The sequence below is a fragment of the Pholis gunnellus genome, assembly GCF_910591455.1.
Source record: "Pholis gunnellus genome assembly, chromosome: 16".
NCBI lineage: Eukaryota > Metazoa > Chordata > Actinopteri > Perciformes > Pholidae > Pholis > Pholis gunnellus.
The window spans coordinates 14,135,331-14,153,196 of record NC_136543.1 but is presented as its reverse complement, the minus strand read 5'-3'; the positions used below and the strand labels follow the sequence as shown (position 1 = coordinate 14,153,196).

The 17,866-nt window shown below is 43.7% G+C and overlaps 1 protein-coding gene across 1 annotated transcript; it reads right to left on the bottom strand.

Moving 5' to 3' along the window:
• Positions 1-1,690: 1,690 nt before the first annotated feature.
• col8a2 (collagen, type VIII, alpha 2) lies at positions 1,691-7,314 on the bottom strand (the record flags this gene model as incomplete). Its single annotated transcript, XM_079175549.1, has 2 exons — positions 1,691-3,594; positions 7,152-7,314. The coding sequence occupies 2 exons, from the start codon at positions 7,312-7,314 to the stop codon at positions 1,691-1,693; spliced, it is 2,067 nt and encodes a 688-aa protein (XP_079031675.1).
• Between the last annotated feature and the right edge of the window lie 10,552 nt (positions 7,315-17,866).

Here is a 17,866-nt window from a genome sequence, read left to right as displayed (position 1 = left end):
TGAGTAAATACACCACTCTCACCTCTGGCCCACCACCTCTCCCAGAAATCTGGCAAGGGGTTGTTAAATGTTACACAACCTGTATTTCACAACCTGTGGGCCTCAGTCAGTCCCTTTACTTATTCATGGAGTGAATGCAGATTGATTCTCATTTCCGGCTGTATATTTTTGACATAATTCGGGCTCTGAGAGACATCTTGTCCTCGTTGACACGGATGTTCCATGAAGCGAAACAATAATTCTGCTATTTTAGACACAATGGTTTGGGAATTAATAGAAAACAATTTCATTCACCAACGATTCAGAATTGCTCTCGTTTGCCCAGCAACAGCAAGTTGCACAGAAACTGCCATTGAAGGAAGAAGTGGATGTACTTTGTTTGTCAACCATTTGCATCCCTATTTCTCCTAAAACAGTCAGCCTCTTCACAGATTTAGCAAAATGTGGTCAGAAATGGAGCCTTTAGAGTATGGCAGCAGAGATTGCTCACTTAGAATGACTAAATAGGTAGTATACCATTAGAAAGCGGTGATGTCATGTTTAGAGTGTCTGAAGGGAATGCCGTGATGGGATTTGCAGTGCATATGTGAAAAATGGGATCGATACAAGGAAACGGGCCATTAATCCTGCTGGATTTGTGTCCTTACCGTCCATTTTTCAGTTGCTCTCAGTATCTATTCTATGGCATGTAAACATTGACTGTATGCATACATATCATCCTTATTTAATTTTGTCCTGAAAGTACAAAAAAAAAAGCATAATTCTTGCATTATCCACTTCAACAGGGCAGTTTAAATTGTATAAAGTCTAATACTGTGAGGTCATATTTACTCTTGGATTGGACGGTTCAATAAATTATAAAAAAAAAAGATAAAGGTCATCTTAAATGGTCGCCAACTAAATTCAGAAAGAAGCAGAGAAATAAGCACCCTACAGATGCCAACTAATTGTCAAAATATATATCTCACTCTTAAAACAAAGATTTAATCCCATTAATAATTTTAACGTAGCAATTGTTTAGAGTACCATAAAGGCCAAACAAAGGAAACGTGAATAGTAATAGTATTTCAGCACAAAATGCCTTGTTTTGCTATTGTCTGTCTATATTTCCGATGTTGTGTCATTGCTCTGTATGTCAGTATTGCCATTCACGGTTTAAATAGGAAGACAAGGGGGACGTGACTGCAGCCAGAAGAAACAAATCACCCCCCCAGGGTCTGGTGATGTCAGAGCTTGTGGGCAGGATGTGCAGTCACATGGGAAGGTCTGTCACTAGCACATTACAAAGTAAGGCACTTAATAGTCTGAATCCGATAAACAACAACAACAACAGCAACAATGACGACAAAGGACCAAATAATAACAATAAAATTATGACAATATAATAATTAAAATAATATAAGCTAAAAAAAACACCATCATGAAATACAACCCAAAACACACATTTGAAGGACAGTGAAACAAAGAACACAGTATGAAATTCTTTCCCCTGCTTTTTTAAAACTCTCCATATTTCATTCACAAAGTTTTTTTTTTCTTTCGCTGATATTGCTGAGGGTGAGACCGATCAAGACGATGGCAAAAAATATTGAGAATCCTATGGGTTTTGTGTTTCTGTAATGGCTGTAGGTATTTCAGGTTTAGGGCTGCTCTGAGGTGCCAAATCAGGAACATGAATGAAAGGACAGGGTTATGTGGGACAGAGCAGAAATCCTGAGAAGGAGGAGTGAATGTATTCGGTAGAATAGAGGCCATTTGCCTGATCCGAGGGCATCTGGACCCATACCTGATCACCCTCCTTCAGCTCTAGGACAGCACTACCGGACGCCTGGTCCATGTAGCCTTTCTTGTATTCATCGTAGGTGTAAGTAGCTGGCACATTGTTCTTGTACAGTGCCACCCACAGGCTTGTTCCCTTTACGTGCATGTGGTATGCAAAGTAGTAGACACCAGATAAAGGAGCGGTGAACATGCCAGAAGTAGTGCTGTAGGCATTTTGCCCGTTGTAGAGGGTCCTGTCAAATTTGATTGGCATGGCAGAGGGAGGGAAAGGTGTGGTGAGGATGGCTGTGAAGGCTGGTGCCACAGAGGCAGACAGCGGGACTTGACTGTATGCGGGCCCTTTCCTGTCCCCTGGTACTTCATCCCCTTCCAACTGTGAATCTGTTGGCCCTGCAACAACTGTTTGACCATTTCCTGGAGGACCGGGGGCCCCTGGAGGACCAGGAGTGCCGTGGTTACCATTGACTCCAGAAGGGCCTGGTTTCCCTGGAGGACCCTGGGGACCTATATTTCCCTTCTCTCCGAACTTACCCAGTCCTGGAGACCCTGGAAGTCCGGATTCACCCTTTGGGCCAGGAGCACCCTGTGGCCCCATGGGACCCATGGGCCCCTGTAGACCAGGAATTCCTGACTGTCCCCTGGGTCCTGGAGTTCCTATAAACCCTCCCTCACCTCTCGGCCCTGGAGCACCTGTCAACCCTGGATTGCCAGGTAGGCCAATATGCCCTCCATCACCTTTGGGTCCAGGTTTTCCAATAGAACCGTTAGGCCCAGGGATGCCTTTCTCCCCAGGGTTGCCGGGTTTTCCAAAGGATCCAGTAGGGCCTTGGTCACCTCTGAGGCCAGGAAGTCCCGGAGGGCCCTGGGGGCCCAGCTCTCCCTTCAGTCCTGGCATTCCATGTTTTCCAGGCAGTCCCATTGGACCTTGAAGTCCTGGTGGTCCTGATTGCCCATCAAGGCCAAGTTCTCCAATCGGGCCCACCATTCCTGGCTCTCCTTTGTCCCCTGGGAGACCAGGCAACCCACCATAGCCCTTTTCTCCTTTAGGCCCACTCAGACCAGGTTTTCCATAACCAGGAGTGCCAGGAAATCCAGGAGAACCCCTGGTCCCTGGCTCACCTTTTGGACCTAGTGGACCTGGTCCTCCAGGCAGTCCGTCTTGCCCAGGCTTCCCTAACCCAACTGGTCCTGGCAGACCTTGTAGACCTGGATTCCCAGACTCTCCGGGTTCTCCTTGTTCCCCTGGGAGTCCTTGATCACCTTTAAGACCAGGCAGTCCAGACAAACCTTTTAGGCCTGGTTTGCCTATACCTGGAAGACCAGGTGGTCCTGAACTGCCTTTTAGCCCAGGAGGACCCCTTATACCTGAAGGCCCTGGCTTTCCATTTCCATTCTCGCCCTTAAACCCACGTTCACCTGGTGGGCCTGAAAGACCCTTTGCTCCCGGTTCACCCCGAGTCCCAGAGGGGCCTCTCATGCCTGGAAGTCCAGGTTTCCCATTTAAAGACAGTCCAGATGGGCCAGGGAGGCCGGGCTGCCCTGAAGAACCTCTGGGACCTGGTTCACCACGAGGGCCAACCTCGCCATTAAGCCCAGGCATCCCCTTTAGTCCAATCTTTCCTGGGAGACCTGGAAGTCCAGGCTTACCAATTCCTGGAAAACCAGGAGGCCCCTGAGAGCCTGGCTGGCCATTGAGACCCGGCTTGCCCAGTCCAGGTTTGCCTGGAATTCCTTCTGGCCCTGAGGGGCCTCTAGGTCCAGGTTTGCCTTGGAGGCCCGGTTCCCCCTTGACTTCCATCATGGGTGGCATATCTGGAAAAAGAAAAGATGACATCGTTGGCATGACAATATATTTTAAAACAAATAAGAAGTAGAAAACTGATCAGAAAGTTTACAACATGTAACATCTAAAGGTGTTTGTGTGTATTTTGATCGAAACCAAAACAAATCTCTCAAATGAATGTAGGTCAAAGCAATACAAAAAAACCTGAGGGATGCAATTCCTATCTACACTGCAGCCAACTGCATCAACCAGCTGCTTCACCATTCGAGGTACATTCAAACCGTTTCTTTACTCAGAAGGCAACGCTGCTTCATCTTCATGTCATAACTAAAGATACTTGAAACACGGGACTTTACACAATACTGCCACTTAGTGGTAAGGGTGTCAGGGTTTTAAAAGAATACAAAATAAAAAAAGGCAATAAATAAAAAAATAATATTTTTATGTTGGTATCAGTAGTTTTTAATAAGCCACTAAAAGTTTTGAAATGTCATCGTCAACATTGAGATAATAAATGCAGCTGCAAAGGCACTAAAGAGAGAAGATATAAAAATACAACTGGGGGCTGAGTACATCGTCCATTGTCAAGTGAACACAACAATTGAGGGCCGACAGAAGGAATCATGAATTAAGCTACATTGATGAAACATGTGACATCACAACATCATTACCTGGGAAATAAAAGGAAAGGGTCCTCTGAATTCACTTGTATACAACTTTGTGATTTGATGATCTTTTCCATCCATTAAAGGCACAGTAAGCTTTCTGACTATACAGGTCATTATTTCATATTTTTTCTTAACTGCTTGTTCATTGTCATGAAGGGCTAAAGCCTATCACAGGTCAGATTGAGCAGCAGCCTGGTTATAGTCTGTCTCCAATCGATATAACAATCCATGTCATCATACAACTGGACAGGATTTCACTTTTCTGTTTTACACCTGAGCGACTTGGGTTTGAGAGTGTCTGTAAAATGCAATATTTTTGATCGTGGAACAAAGTGGAAACTAGACTGAAGAAATATGCGACATGTCAGAAACTGTCTCAATATTCTTTCCTGGCAGAAGAGTGAAGCAGAACACAGCAAGGCCACACTGAGCAGAAACACAGGCCTGGTCTGCAGAACACTCCAAACACAACATTTCAGCATGCTTGCTGTTCTTCAACTCAGCAACAACTCGCCTGTAGGTCTGCCAGAGGGAAGCTCACCTTGTATTCTTTTCATAAGAAAGCACACATGACAAGTATCCATATTTTAAGTTGGAAATCCCATTATTTCCCCTAACGTGACCACAGACCACTACTTCCCCCTGCTGGCACTTAATGAGAATACATCCATCCACTATGATGAGACTAAAAGCTTATTTTGAATAAGTGTTGCATTTTAAATGTGATGAGTTTGCTTACTGTCTGACTTCCAGGTTCAACTTTGACCTATTTACCAGACTGTACAGTTTTCATGAGATTTCAGGTGTAATCACTATTGTATCCTCCTCCAAATAAATGGTTCGTATAATATATTTAGACTAGAGGTTTGTCTATATCAGCGAGGGTGCCGGCCGAAACGTTGTGTTCAGGTGTGTAATGAGCATTCTGGCCTCAGCTCTGTTTGTTTATTAGCTGCCGGGCGCCGTAATATATCACCCAGAGAGAGGAAATAGGGTGCTTCACACTTGAGAGGATATAATGGCTTCTTCGTTACTTGTTGCGATTCTCTCCAGAGGACAAAGACTTAAGTTGTGCTGTCAAATACATTTAAACTGACAGAGTCACTGCATTTATTGAACTCTGCTCTTGTAAGAGCAAGCCTACAGGAGCACGCAAGCAAGCCTGAGGGCAGTACTGACTCCCGTCCTGTTAAGATTGATACAGAACCCACAGCTCATGAATGATTGCACAAGAAAGCCTATATACCTGACTGGTAGCCTTCTTCTTACATTTCTTCTTGCTTTTAGACATTTGACAAGTTTATTAATTATAGTCTTTAACCTTTCTTTTTACCTGAACATCTGTTATTATTAACCACATGAACGCATTCTCCCCACTGATATAAAGTTACTACACTCATTATAAGCTAAGTTATAAGATCTTGTATCTGTTTGTTTGATATAATTAATACTATATAAATGTGTTATACCTTCACATATTCTGTATAACATCACAAACATTATTTTATACATTTCTGGGATGTTGACGGTATTTGCAAATTCTAATACTCCATCACATACAGTAGATCTAAAGATCCTATGTATGTATTGTTGTTTGAATTTTTCTAACAGACTTTGAGTCTGTTAATAAAGATTAACTGAACTGATAATCATAGTATATGGTTATCTAATAATTGATAAACTGTTTCAGTGGTGATGCAATGTGACCATGTGACCACTGGGTGGCAGTAAAGGCTTTGTATTCATGCGACGTTTCGTTTAGTTTCACTCGTCCAAATCTTAAACTTGTTTCCACCACACTTTGAAATCCCATTTATAGAAAGCATAGCTATCTTTGATGTTTCTGTGAGGGATTTAACTGCAACACATGAAGACTGAAATTGCTCTGAATCCAACTTCTGGAGTGTGTCTTTGTCCAACATCATATCATGGCACTGAAATGAAAATGTGCCCCTCCTTTGCTTTGAACTTTGCTTCGAAGAAGGGGCCTCCGCTAACACATGGCGCGTCTCATCTGATCCAGACCTTGTATTGGTAGTTTGAGTCAAATTTGATAATGATAGCAATGACAGCATGAACATTTTTTCGGGATGATTATCACCCCCTCCCTGTCCCAGTTCCCCTTTTGCCTGAGCCTTTTATATAATCTATTTTTATATCCTTCACACTCTCTCCTTCATCACACAGCTGAAAAAGATGTGATAAACAGTGGGGTAACGGCATCCAGATGGCAGGAAGAACAACTGGCCAAGTGGAGCTCAGCAAACAGTGGGCAATCAGGCCTCCATTAGGCCCCAACTGAGAAGCTGCCAAATGCTGTAGGACCCGCAGGGCAACGAGACACACACTTCAGTGAGTCCTTTAACTGCCTGAAGAGAGCCACTGAACCAGTGGCTTTAGTGCACGAGTCTGTCCTGGGAGGGTCTCAACATCAGTCACATATTTAACCGCAATGTTGGAGACTTCCTTTGTTCCTAGCAAGTCGTCGTATCTCTGTTCTTTACTGTACTGTGGTTTAGGACTTGCATGTGATGCACATCAGTGCTGCCGTTGGTTCAGATAGTTGGGGAAAAGTTACTTGTATACTGTTTGTAGAAAATAACTTTGAGTCGGGAACTTTTCAATTTGAAATAACTGAACACAAACGTCAAAACTTAGTTTGGGTATTGTGTACACTTGCATTAATATCAGAGACTTGTCAATGAGTCTTTTACGTTGCAAATTTGTAGTTTCTCGTATTTAAAAAGGCTTTACTGAAGAGAGTATCTCAATAATATAGGCTTAAATCATTATGAATCAGTTCCAAATGCCCCCAATGGACTGTTGCTGGAGTGTGAGAGTTCACAGCAAACAGTTTGTGCAGAGCAGAGTGAGACATCGAAGTAAAAGAGACACATATAACCCCGTGGATTACTTACCAACGTAATGTCCCTTGCCTTCTCTGAACGGGGGTCCAATAGGCCCTTTCATCATGGGCTGCATGTACTTCATGTGGGCGATGGGGGGATAGCCTCCAGCAAGAGCACGCGCTCCCAGCGTCAGCAGCACACAGACAGGAGCCAACAGCATGGTCACCAGCATCTCAGGCTTCAGATGTCACACAAAAACAACTGGAGGAAGAAACAGAACAGAAAAGAGGGCCATGTTCATTATTATGCTCAAAATGACTGGGCTTAGATTGGAGTTGGCAAGGATTAATCCGGGAGTCAAGGGGAGTATGATGGGATAAACCTGATGTGGAATTTACATCCACAGTGATAATGAGTTAAGGGATCATATTGTTGTTAGTTAGTCTTTCCGTCATGCGTTTAATGCATCTCCTCATTGCAGTCTTATTTACTAAACACCATTCAATACCAAATTGTGGAAACACATTTGGACTTCCTTGAAAGTTGCAAGGCACACGGTAATCTACCCCTACCCCACTGTTCAGATGCTGAAATTAGTGAATTGCACTGTTACAAGCAATGTGAAGTAATGCGCCGATATCAAATCTTTTTCAATGTGAATATTAGTTTTTAGTTTTATTAGCATTGTATGTCCTAGCCAAGCCGGCCACAGATATTTTGGAAACCAAGGAAGCAGAGTAGAAGCCGGGAAAGCAGAAGTTACTAATGCCCAAATATAAACGGGCTAAAGGTTGTATGACATTTACTACAGCATACATTACTTTATGTGCAGCTATATATTAAAGACAGACCCTACCGCCAGTACTGTTAAAGGATAAGTTACACAAGACTGTTCCCATACATTTTATCTGTCCAAACATGAGGTGCACACTCGTACAAATACAACACAACGTGAGCATAATTGCTGATGAATGTCCCGGCTCTCTGCTGCTACACTGTATGCGGTAAGTATTTGGTTGGGTTCATATTTGGCCTAGATGGCTCTCAGAACCTGTGGCAAGCAGATCTGTTGACTTTAATTTGCTTGGGGAAGAAATGACCACATCTCCCTCTGCTCAAATATTTTCACAACCGTGGTCAGGTGCGAACAGGAAACCACCAGAGGATGGTTAGTGTGTTTGCGTATCATAAGTGAGCCACTGCAGGTGTCCTTTAACTGGTGAAATTATGTGTGGAAATGGCTTGAATTTCCACTTGAACTCTCCCCTGTGCTGTTTTTGTCAGCTGTCTTATTTTGTGATGATGTGGGATGCAAAATGGAATGTCAGGTTCATCCTGCTCCTGTTTGAATGCCCACAATGCCATGCTCATATCAGGCATGGAAATGGTGTGAAGATGAGAGAAAGTGGTGCGTAGCTATGAATAACTGCAAACTGCAAGTTTCTCTCTCACCTGCTAGGAATTTTCAGATTTACAGCGTGTTGGACTTACAGGACTTTACAGCAAAGTCAGCGATAGGTGACATTTGGCAAACAAAATGAGACACGAGAGAGATACACTTCATCACTCTGGCAAATGTAATTTCTGATAACCACCTCTTACTTATTTTGGTTCATTAATATAAAGCAGCATTAAGTGCCAAAGAGATGGAGGAGGCTGCTGCAGTAGGTCTCTAGCTCATCATCCCTAACTCGATTTCCCCTGCTTCATATAATACACATCTCGTCCTGTGTGTGTGTGTGTGTGTGTGTGTGTGTGTGTGTGTGTGTGCATGTGGAAGTTTGCTGGTCTCTGCTGATATGTTTGGAGAGTTAGTTTGGAGAGCGACAGTAAGAGGAGAGTTCACTCTGAAAGTATACAGCGTGGAACGGCAGTTACCCAAACACGAGTTGACGTTTTTCTCGTTTGAAAGTTATCTGATATTTTGTAATTTTGAAATTACACCAAATCATACACGGCAGTTAATTGCAAGCAGGGATTTCGAGTAATCTGGGAGTCCACAGCAGACTTCAACTCACACGTACTTAGAAAACGATGTGTTCATTGACACCATGTGTGTGCAGAGATGACGTCTGTTTTACAGCTTGGCTTTTACCGACGTCTGTGATTGTTCAGCAACCACACAGCTAGGTAGTCAAATTCCGGTTTAACAGTCACTTACCAAAGTGTTTCTCTGTTTTTTTTGTCATTAGACATAAGTGTGTGTCTGCGGTATCTGTTTATGCTTTTTTACGGTACTGTGGGTTGCTGGAGACTGTGCCTGGAAGAATTAGGGATCACAAAAGCTTAATCTCTGCAAAATGAGGAAAGCAAAGACTAGGATGTTAAAAGAAATAAACAGGAGAAAGAGAGAACAGTGTTGGGAGGGCAGTGTATGGTCGTTGGCCGACTTGCCGGCTGGCTGGCAGGGAAGCTCCGTCTGGTATGGGGGTCTGAGGTTTTGTTGCAGACGTAATTTAACAGGCGGCTCTGGATGCCGACCATTCTGCAGGCGTCAAACTCTCTCAAGAACCAGAGCGACAAACACAGTCAGACCCAGGAGCCGTGCGTGAACAGGGATCGGACACAGACAGGCAGTTCACAGACATGCACAATCTGTTTATCAAATGTTTTTGATCAAAGAGCTCTGCCGACGTTGTTAAAGAATCTCACGCAATCCTCTCTGGCTGGCCACCATGAGCCACTGCTGGCTTGAGACTCGCACACAAGAACACCCAAGTAACACAACACACACACACACACACACACACACTCTCAGTATGCACGAGAACACAACATAGCTCTGGTAAGTGGTTACGCGGGTGTCTTGAAAATGCTCAAACTCGTTAACTTTCCCCCACTTTTCCCATAAAAAGCGGCCCATTCAAAACAAACCGAGGCAAAACCCCGGGTTTGAGGGGAGAGGAGAGCTAATGGTAATCAAAGCCGCCCTCAGTCATTAAACATGAGCAGCATCCAGAGTTACGGTGAAAAAGCCCCGTCTGGCAGGCCAAGTGACACTTTATATAAAACAGATTTAGCTGAAAAAAAAGAAGAAATCACCACACACATCACGGTAACAGATCCAAAAATACACAAAGAAAGAAAGAGCAGAAGAGAAAAGAAGCATTAATGAGGAAGTAAGGGAGAGTCTGACCCGCAGGTGTAAAAGGGCAACCGCACCGCCAGCTCCATCATTCCATTCTTACAGTCATCACTTTGCTGTTCAAACCTCCAGCCAGCTGTTAAATAACTGCACTATGTCTGACATCCACATCCATGGACGGATGGATGGATGTCTTTTTGGTTGTTTTGTTTCTCACTGTAATAATGTTGTGTCTCTTTGTTGCTGTATTGTGTCTCTCTCTGGTTGTGTTGTGCATCTTTGTTGTCATTTTGCATTTCTTTGTAGTCATTTTGTGACTTTTTATAGTTGGTTTGTGTCACTTTGAAGTTGTCTTTTGTCTCTTTGCATCTTTTTTGCATCACTTTCTTGCAGATGATCCATGCTCTTGCTGCTAGTTTGGTTCACAAACTGCACCTGAACATTAGTCATTTGTTCCCACAGGATATGAAGAGAGGCCGTCTGACTGAGCTGTTCTTCTAAAAAAAATGTAAATTACTCTAATAATGTTTTGTTACTGTAGCCTCAGTATGCTGTCCAGCTGTAGCATGAAGGAAAGAAGAAACAAAAGCAAACATTGGACTATTTTTGGTTTGCATTTACTCAATAATAAAAGACTCTGACAAAGATCAGAGGCAAAAAGGCAGACCGAGTCGGTTCGGAAATCCATCCAAGCCCACATCCAATACAAAGACACATGTCGGCGAGTGTACATAATGAGCACAGACAGACACTGCACGTTCCAACATCCAATACACCTCACAGGCTCTAAACCACCAGGTAATCTGAGTCGCAGACTCAAATCATACCCGAAGCTCGCAGTCTTTTTCGAACATGTGCTGGATGCCATTTCAATGGAGCCGAAACACTAATCTGCGAAGGCTTCGAGCCGCAGAGAAGACTCAACAGCCTCCAGACCCAAACTCAGCAGCATCTCAAGTGGCCTGCTCAGACAGGCAAAGGAGACGCAGACACCGCGGCTGAGTGCGAGCCAAGCACACGCTACCCGAACTGCTACGGCTACCCGCTAATGAAATCAACAAGCGCTGGGGAGGTGAGGTTGAAGGTGCTCTGCCTCCACTTCCCTTAAGTGGTACATGTGTGGATCCAGACTGCCAGGCATTTCCTAAACCACGTGCCACGGAGAGATTATAGGTACACCAAGAGTGAGGGTTCTGTGTCATTGAGGAAAGAGGAGGCGGTTGCTTTTGTGGTGAAACTTTGAGCCGCTCCTCGAGTGGGGGGGGGGGAATCATCACCTGAACATCATGTACCAGCTTTTACAAAAACTCCAAATGGTTCAACAACAACCGAGGTCCATGGTTGTTAGATAGTTTGGTTACGACCACAGGTCTCGCAGAGATGTGCAATTAAAAACCTGACCACATATTTTAGCTGATTCATCCAATTCTGACAAACCTGAGCCACGACCATGACCATAACCATTCCTGACTGTTAACCATGAACCCACATGGGTGGTCAGCTTCCTTTACCGAACTCTCTTCTTGTAAATTCAGCAAAGCAATGGTTGGAGACTTCCCTTTTACAGCCAGACTGAATTTCTAGAGAGGAAGAGGCACTCTAAAAATAAATTAAATTGATGCATCGGTGGTTTCTTTTTTCAAATTGTAGTCTAGACGTTTGAGTATTAACGGATTTTACAGATTTGCAGAAAAGATACATGCACCTGAGAACACTCAGCAAACTCTTAAAATATACACAAACAGGCTGAAGCGTTGCTAAGGTGTCACTTCCAGACAACACAGAGCCCCATTGACCATTGAACTGTGTGAACGCCTTGTTCTGTACCTACATACGAGATTGAGGGAAACACTGAGGCTGGAGAAAGTGAGCACAACAGTTACACAACATGCTGGCGGCCGGAGCCACACGGCTCTTACCGAGTTTGAAGGTGTGTGTGACGGGGGAGAGGAAATTGAGCGTTTGGGGTTATATTTAGAGAATCACCTGCTTTCGAATGAGGTAATCCCTCTTTAAGCCTGAGTGGCACTCGGACCATTACACCTTTCCGGTTTCAGCTCACTGCGTAATATTTGAGTAGTGGTCACAGTTTTCGGTGGCTTTGAACGGCACCCTGTATTACTCAACACAAATAAGCACTGGTGGAACAGTACGGCTGTTCACATCCATGTGTGTGTGTATCAAAGTGGCCACAAAGTAAATGCAAATACGATGAGGCACTCACATCGGTTACTTCAGTTGCCGCCGGCTGGAAAGTGTGTGTTGAAGACTTTGTTTGGTTGCTCTCAGGAAAATATTGTTCCTTCTGTGCCGCCACAATAAAAGCCCCTGTGTCATCAGCAGTGTTTACACTGAATCATTAGTAAGTCATTAGTAATACTGTAAATGTGTTAAACATCGAGACATGATGTGTACTGTTTACATTTCTACATATGCTGATGCATACACACGTTTGTGCTCACATACAATCACACTAAACCGCATATTAACTCACTAAGATACACAATAAATGTTCCATTCTTTGATTTGAGTAATTGTTTGGTCAATAAAATGTCACAAAATGATGACAATTATTTCTTCTGCAATCCGAGTTGACATCAAATTGCTTGTGTTGTCTAACCAACACTCAAAGATATTTAGTGTGGGAGGACTTGCCTGGCCTCACACTGAGCCCTGACTTAAACCTCATCCAACACCTTTGGGATGAATCGGATGGGCGACCATATCACCTACGGCCCGACCTCACTAATGCTCTTTTGACTGGAGCCAGGTTCCAAAATCTTAGGGAAAGTGTTTTGATCAGATTAGCGGCCATTATAGCAGCACATGTGACAAGTTCAACAATCGCGCATGGGCCATTTAGTATACAGTATATTACTGAAAGGTACAGGTCTGTATGTGGCCAGACAGTAAACATGTTGAAATGTATTAAACAGAAGATGATGGAGAGTCAAAGAGTCTTCATGATGATATTAATATATCTGCACTGCAGATGACACAAATGGCACTCTCTCACTTTACACATGGAATGCTTGGGATGGGAATACAATCACAACCTTGTTTTTTGGTGAATCTGTCACGGCGGCCTATTACGTCTGTCATCTGTCTTGCTTGTTGTTGCAACCTTAGGATTCCCTTACAACAGCATGACAGAATGTGCGTCCTTGGTTTTCAAATGTGTCCGTCATCATGTGAATGGGGAGAAGCAAAACAAGAGATGACAGTCAAAAATGTACCACGGCTGAACTGAAGACCGGATTGAAAAAAGCCTTGATTTGCTCCAGGGGAGAACCCCCCCCCCCCCTTCATAAAACAGTAAAAGAGAAGAGTCTCATCAATTCAGGAAAAGGTACCCGTGGAGCAGGGCTGTGTTTTTCTAACATCCCTGAAGGTTGAAGCGGGTGAGAAAACGCCTGAGAGATGGTCGGAGAGGGGTGGGTTTATGCTGATGGAGGGGTTTAAGGGGGAACGAGTGAGAGTAAAAAGGAAATGGGGGGGGTGTAAAGTGTGGGTGGTGAGACAGGTTGCGAAGAAAACATGGAGAGGGGAAATGAGTGAAGAGGTCAGACGGAGGGTTTCCATTCCATGATGACTTCATCCAGAAGGACACGTTTAATACCCCTGGGCACTTATCTAAGTGCAGAAGCAGACTAATCATAAGATGGGGCTGATGTATTGTGCATGTGAAGCATAGGTGTGTGTGTACTCAAGGGGTACAGGGTAAAGCAGTCAAAGTGAGGTTAATTAGTCGCAGAATTATTAACCCGCAGGACCTCACACATTCACAGTTGCATGTGAGCTTTAAAAAGGGACTCGTATATGCTCTTGAGCCCCGACTAGGAACAGTTTCAGGCCAGTAAAAGCGCATTAATTACAATATATTAGCCAGTCTGGCTCCCCTGCTGTTTTACCGATTCATGCTCTATCGCCTCATCTTTCGGTGAAGCATTTCAGATCAAGATATCGCCAAGGGAGATGGATTGAAAGTCTGCAAAACATACAGACAAGAAACCAGTTGCAGTCTGGAGCAGCTGCTGAAGCGAATCTGTCGGCAGACAGTCACGGCTATACTTTTCCGGCTGACCCGTTGGTGCACTTAAACTCAATATGAGCGGCTGATTAGGTAATCAATAGGAACGAGTACAAAAAATAATCTCATAAAAGGGGATCTGCTTCCACCTTTCCAGAGCAATAAATGTTCAGCAAGACAGGTCTTTGAAGGAACACATCACCCCTCTCATTTGCTCGTCATGTGAAAAATTGGAAATTACTACAAAGATGGAGATTTATGGATTGGAAAATACAAAAACAAAGGGAACTGTGTGTCAGAAGAGGCACTGTGGAGATGACCTCAACTCAGAAAGAAAACTCTTAGGACATCCAGTAATATAATATCCTGCAAATCCGAACGATCACCCCGTCTCTCCCTGCCTCGTAGGTCTCGACCGGCAAACCTCCTCTCTTCTCTCTCCCTCTCCTGTTCCTCTTATTCTCTCCTCCTTAAACCTCCCGCTCCCCACACCGCTCATTGCTGCTGTGAATACTGTTATTGTCTGCTGCCAGGGCCTGGCAAAGCGAGGTGTTTCTTTTTCCTCCGTAAGTCCACCGGTACCGACATATACTCAGGTCTCGGTTATTCTTAATAAACATAACAGCAAATGTTGAGGTAGAAGAACAAAAAAGAAAAAAAAATGTGAGAAAGAAGGAGTGAGCAGGGACAGCAAAGGATGTAAGCTGCCGCTTCGGCTACGACTTTAGCACAGTACATAGTTTACAAAAATAATGGAATTTATAGTTTTTAAAAATGAAATCTGCTTCTGATGGACGTGGATTTTGTCGGCTCAAATGAGGATGAGGAATTCTAACGTAATGGCGGCGTAACGCTCTCACACAAGTTTGGCTGGGGTTGCTCTAGTGTATACTAAATAAATAAAGAGCAGGAAAGTGTTCAGAGTGTTACTTGAAATTAGCAGATTGAATATTCTGGTCCCCAAATGAGATTTTTCTAAAGTAATCTGCAACCCTACAAAAATGTTTTACTAGTTAGCTAAAGACATGCCCCAGCTGTAGATAGCATGCTAGTTAAATGAGCATGATAACTTTCAAAGCTTATGTTACAGAACATTAACACACAGTTTAATAATTTACACGTTGTTACACATATGGTAGACTTGTGTTTTTGATTTGAAAAGACAAAAAATAAGGCAGCATCCTCCAAACTCTTTGTATTCTGGTCTTTTTAGAGCCCTGTGCATTTTGCATGCTTGACAGGCCTTTTGTGATTAGATATACAGTTGGTGGTCAGTTGTTCAGTAGCTGGATAGTATGGTGTTGTACAGGATCAGGGATCAGATGCTGGACTCTCTCTGTAGGGCTCTAATGTGCTGGGTTTGGCTTGGTCTCTGTTATGTCTTGTGTTTGGGTGCCATGTCTCCAAGTAGCTGTTACCTTTCTCACTTCACTGAGTGGGTGGCTTTGCTTCTGCCAGAACGGGGCCTCTGAAATGGGCTGTAGACACACAGGCCAGAGAACACTGACAAAAGTGAGACAAAGAAAAGTGCTCCAAACAAGCTGTCGCATAAAGGAATCATGATTTTCCTCATAACAAAGTGGATTTTTTTTTCACAGCATAGCTTTGTTATTTCCAGTTTTAAAGTATTCATGGTGGCAGTTCATCCAAAAGGCAAAGGTGGCTGTGGCGCGGAGTCAAGACCATGTGGAGCGTGTGTGCATGGGTCTATTTACGATTCAGTGCTCGGAAGGTGAGAAATGTTCCCGGGAGCTTAAATAAGAAGACTAAACCCGGAACAATCGCACACCATCAATTGTTCCACTCTTTTTTGCCAAGTCTGGAAAAAATCCCAAGCTGCGCGTAGCTGGGGCTGACTTCCAGGAGGGAAAAGCCCAGAAAAGTCCTCTTGTCGTCTGTTTCTATCAAAGGATTCCACAGTTTGACACTCCATGAAAACACTAAGCTAATACAGATAACATTGTCAAAGGCTACCACTGATGGAGACGGGGAGATGGAAACTTGTGTCAAGGGAGAAGAGGAAGAAACAGAGGAAAAGCCTTATTGACCGTAAACGAAATTGAAGCAACAGAAGGGGGAGAAAAAGCAAGAAGCCACGAAGAAGACATGAAGTCATCACGACAGGCCGAAAAAGAAAGACTGGGAGATGGAGGAGAAAAATGAAAAGGGAGCAGAAAGTAAAAGCTTTAGCTCTTGATCTCCCTGTTGACCCAGTTCAGATGCGTGCCCCGCCAATCATCCCATACAGTCCTTCCGCAGCCGAAACAGCTTCACACGTATATATATGCACACGTCGTGCACACACAGACACACACATCAGTTGGCAGCAAAACAGAGAGGGAGGCCTATTTTTCTGTTCCGAGATGGAGAGAAGGGGAGAAAGAAAGCGGTAGAAGGGAGATTATAATTTAATAAGGGGCAGGAAATCTTGGTCAAATCCCCCTGAAGGAGCTGAAAATGCCTCCGTGCTGGAGGCTACTGGACTGTAGACTGACGAGGCTCCATCTGAATGGGCTTCTCTGGCGCAGGGAGCAGGACAGACAACAGACCAGGAAGAGGGAAATCCCACCCTACCATGGTTTGGGGCATATTCCTATTAAAATATCGAGCCTGCAATTTGTAAATCTATAGTATCAGCCGCGTGACTTCTGCGTCATCTAGAGTGATGCATTTTGCGGTTAGCATTAATGCAAATATGGTTCAATGCTGGAACGTCCAAAAATACTCGTTTTTTCTTCTCTCTATTGCCTATCTATGAAACACAGTTCATGTCATGTCTTATTGAGGCATGTGTTTTGTTTGAAATATGTTATACTGTAATATATAGCGTCACAGTGGCAAAGTGATGACCGAAATTAAGAAATATCCGTGGAAAGAATATGATAACAAGATCTGACAAAGAATTGGATGCTAACGTTCAGAACTTGAACGTTTTCGAAAGAAAACAAAGACGCCATGATTTTCTTTTTGTTAGTGCTATAAAAATAAATTAAAAAGGTACATAAGTATCCATAGCCACAACAATTAATAAAGGAAGCGGCACAAACTGGAGAAAGGGAATCACAACACTGGCCCCTGCTGCCTTGTCTACTGAACTGCAGTACTAAAACAGAGCTGTCACCAGTGGACTTCCAATGTATGTAGACTGTGTAACGTTTGTTGACGTGCTAAGATTACATCAGTAAAAGGATTCAGTCATGTCAGTAACCAGAAATATCTATTTGAAGTTTGCTAACATTAGCTAACATCAACCACCACAAGCTACTGGTCATACCAGACCGAGGCCGCAGCAGCAACAATCTAGAGTGCATCGTAGTGATCAAGAATGCATCTTATTACATGCGTGCAAGAATGCATCTTATTACGTGCGTGCGTTCCGAGTGCTTTTTCGTCTTTCAAACGTTAGCCTCTCTTCGCAACCAGAACAGAAAATAAATAAATCAATACACATGAGGGTAGTGACTCAGTAAATGAAAACAAGAAAAGATTTGAGCTACTGCTACTAGTCATGCCAATGTGAAGCTTGAAGTTCTCTATCGACAGTCCACAGTAACAGGGATTTACTAGATGCAATGTGTGCTTTAAAAAAGGCAAATACGAGGAAATGATTAAGTATGTGAACTGCCGTTGCCCGAGGACTCAGACAGTGTGACGCAGGGCCATCAGAGG